Source organism: Natrix helvetica (genome assembly GCF_964273705.1).
Source record: "Natrix helvetica genome assembly, chromosome: 4".
Classification (NCBI taxonomy): domain Eukaryota; kingdom Metazoa; phylum Chordata; class Lepidosauria; order Squamata; family Natricidae; genus Natrix; species Natrix helvetica.
This window is the reverse complement of record NC_138550.1, coordinates 3,411,514-3,414,013: the sequence shown is the minus strand read 5'-3', so window position 1 is coordinate 3,414,013 and position 2,500 is coordinate 3,411,514. Positions and strand designations below refer to the sequence as shown.

Genomic DNA, 2,500 nt, shown 5'->3' with positions numbered 1-2,500 from the left:
GCAACAGACTTAAGTGTGAAAAGCAGTCATAAGTCGCTTTTTTTCCAGTGTTGTCATAACTTTGAACAGTCACTAAACGAACTGATATAAGTCAAGGACTATCTAGGACTAGTCAAGGACAAATCGTCAACCAAACAAACCAGGTTAATGGGCGGGAAGATTTCACAGGGCTGACTTTGGACTCACCCAGCCAACCTCATGAAGTTAAGATTGACGGGTTTTTTTTTCTCTCTTAAGGAAATGATGCTGCTTGAGAACTGTGGCTAAAGAAATAAGCCATAATCGAGCAGCCCAACATGCTTACCTAATGGTGACATCGGTTTCCAAACCGATAGCGCCATGATCAATGGTTTTGGCAAACGACATCTCCGTATTCTCAGGAGCCAGCTAGGATTAAAAATAAAACATTCAGAATTTGGAAAGAATCGGGGACTTTTGGGGCTAAATTAACACATAAATCTCACCACAACTGCGTTAATCTTTTTTTTTAAATGAGTCAGATTCGGAACAGATTTGGAAGGGACCTTGGAGGTCCTCTAGTCCAACCCCCTGCTCAAGCAGGAGACCCTATCCCATTTCAGACAAGTGATTGTCCAGTCTCTTCTTTAAAACTTCCAGTGATGAAGCACCCACAATTTCTTGTGGCAAGCAGTTCCACTAGCTAATTGTCCTCACTGTTAGGAAGTTTCTCCTTAATTCCTGGTTGCTTCTCTCCTAGATTAGTTTCCACCCATTGTTTGTTGTCCTGCCTTCTGGTGCTTTGGAAAATAATTTGACCCCCCTCTTCTTTGTGGCAGCTCCTCAAATATTGGAAGGCTGCTATCGTCACCCCTAGTCCAGGAGTTGTTTGCTGCCAGGATTACTGTGGGTTCAGCACACACAAAAATTAGCACATCAATTGTGTGTGCACATTTGCTCCACGCCTGTGGACATTTGCATATAAATAAGCCTGTTCATGTGCAAAAAAAATTAAATGTCCGCACATGCGCAGAACCAAAAATCAAGATGGCGGGGCCATGGGAGAACTGGCTCAGGGGCGTGGCACGCCTGGGTCGCTGCCGGTTCCGAATTGGTCCAAACCGGTACGAACTCAGCCCTTCCCTAGTCCTTCTTTTCTCCAGAATAGCCAAACCCAAATCCTGCTACCATTCTTCATATGTTTTAATCTCCAGTCCGGAGGAATTCTGGGAGTTGAAGTCCACAAGTCTTTAAGTGGCCTGGTTTGGAGACTGTTAAGTAAATAAGCTCCCCGTTAGGAAAGCGAGTGTGCAGAGAAGCATAATGAGAGTGGTATGGAAGAACACGCACAAACCAGCATACAGGGACACCGAATAGTATAAAAAAAATTAAATATAAAATATAGTAGTCTACTATGTGGAAATATAGAGGTATTCAGAGTTCAATTTACAGTCCAAGTCATACACGGTTCAGTCAGTCAGTTATCAATGTTCTCAGTTAAGGAATGATCCTTCGAACACAGTCCAGTGTCAAATAATCAGTTTAGCACACAAAGCAGCTAACAGTAGCAAAAATACAGTAAGCACGATACGTCTATACCGATCAGCATCTAACAAACAGAGAGCTAACAGTCATTCTGGCTCCCTCTTATGCTGCTTGAGGTAACAGCAACCAATCACATTACAGCAGTACTTAAAGCTACAGTACTACCATCATGGTTTATATATTGCTAACCAACTGTTAGCTTACATTCCTAACAGAGAATCCTGCCCAACTGTGTCCTTTACTCAGACATGGACCATTGTATACAAATCTTGCCCCCACATGACATCCAATAATATTAAAGTTCTAGAGTCAACACAACTTGAGGGAACCTGCTTTTGGGAAGGTTTGCTTAGGTAGCCCCTCTTTTGGCTCTGGGAGTTACTTCTGGTTCCACCTACCATGGGGGCTCCTCTGTGACCAATCAGGGCTGGCTTGGGACCCAGAGTCCCCTTCTCCCGGATGCAGGGGGAGTACATGCCCAGAGGAACGAAGATGAGGTAGATGAGGACAACCAGGTAAGGAGCAAGGATCAACGTCTGTAGGACTGAAGAAGAGAGAAGGAATCAGTGGGTGGATCAGACCATGAAATGTGACAATAGCAGATCCTAGTGGCCGCATTTTGAAATGGAACCTGTCCACATATTAACGGAATAACAGAGTGGAAGGGATCTTGGAGGTCTTCTAGTTCAACCCCTGCCTAGGAAGGAAACCCTATACCGTTTCAGACAAATGGTTATCCACATCTTCTTAAAGACTTCCAGTGTTGGGGCATTCACAACTTCTGGAGGCAAGTAGTTCCACTGATTAATTATTCTGTCAGGTACATTTCTCCTCAGTTCTAAGTTGCTTCTTTCCTTGAATAGTTTCCACCCATTGCTTCTTGTTGTACCCTCCGGTGCCTTGGAGAATAGTTTGACTCCCTCTTCTTTGTGGCAACCCTGAGATATCAGAAGACTGCTATCATGCTCTCCCTAGTCCTCCTTTTCATTAAACTAGA

The 2,500-nt window shown here is 44.0% G+C and overlaps 1 protein-coding gene across 1 annotated transcript in view; it reads right to left on the bottom strand.

Moving 5' to 3' along the window:
* Positions 1 to 2,500, bottom strand: part of GDPD4 (glycerophosphodiester phosphodiesterase domain containing 4) — a gene marked incomplete at its 5' end in the record, with an annotated part of 22,077 nt that overhangs the window by 13,241 nt on the left and 6,336 nt on the right. The window contains 2 exons of the mRNA XM_081952365.1: positions 305 to 387; positions 1,902 to 2,047. Coding sequence (XP_081808491.1) covers positions 305 to 387; positions 1,902 to 2,047 — 229 coding nt within the window. The remainder of the gene's footprint in view (positions 1 to 304; positions 388 to 1,901; positions 2,048 to 2,500) is intronic.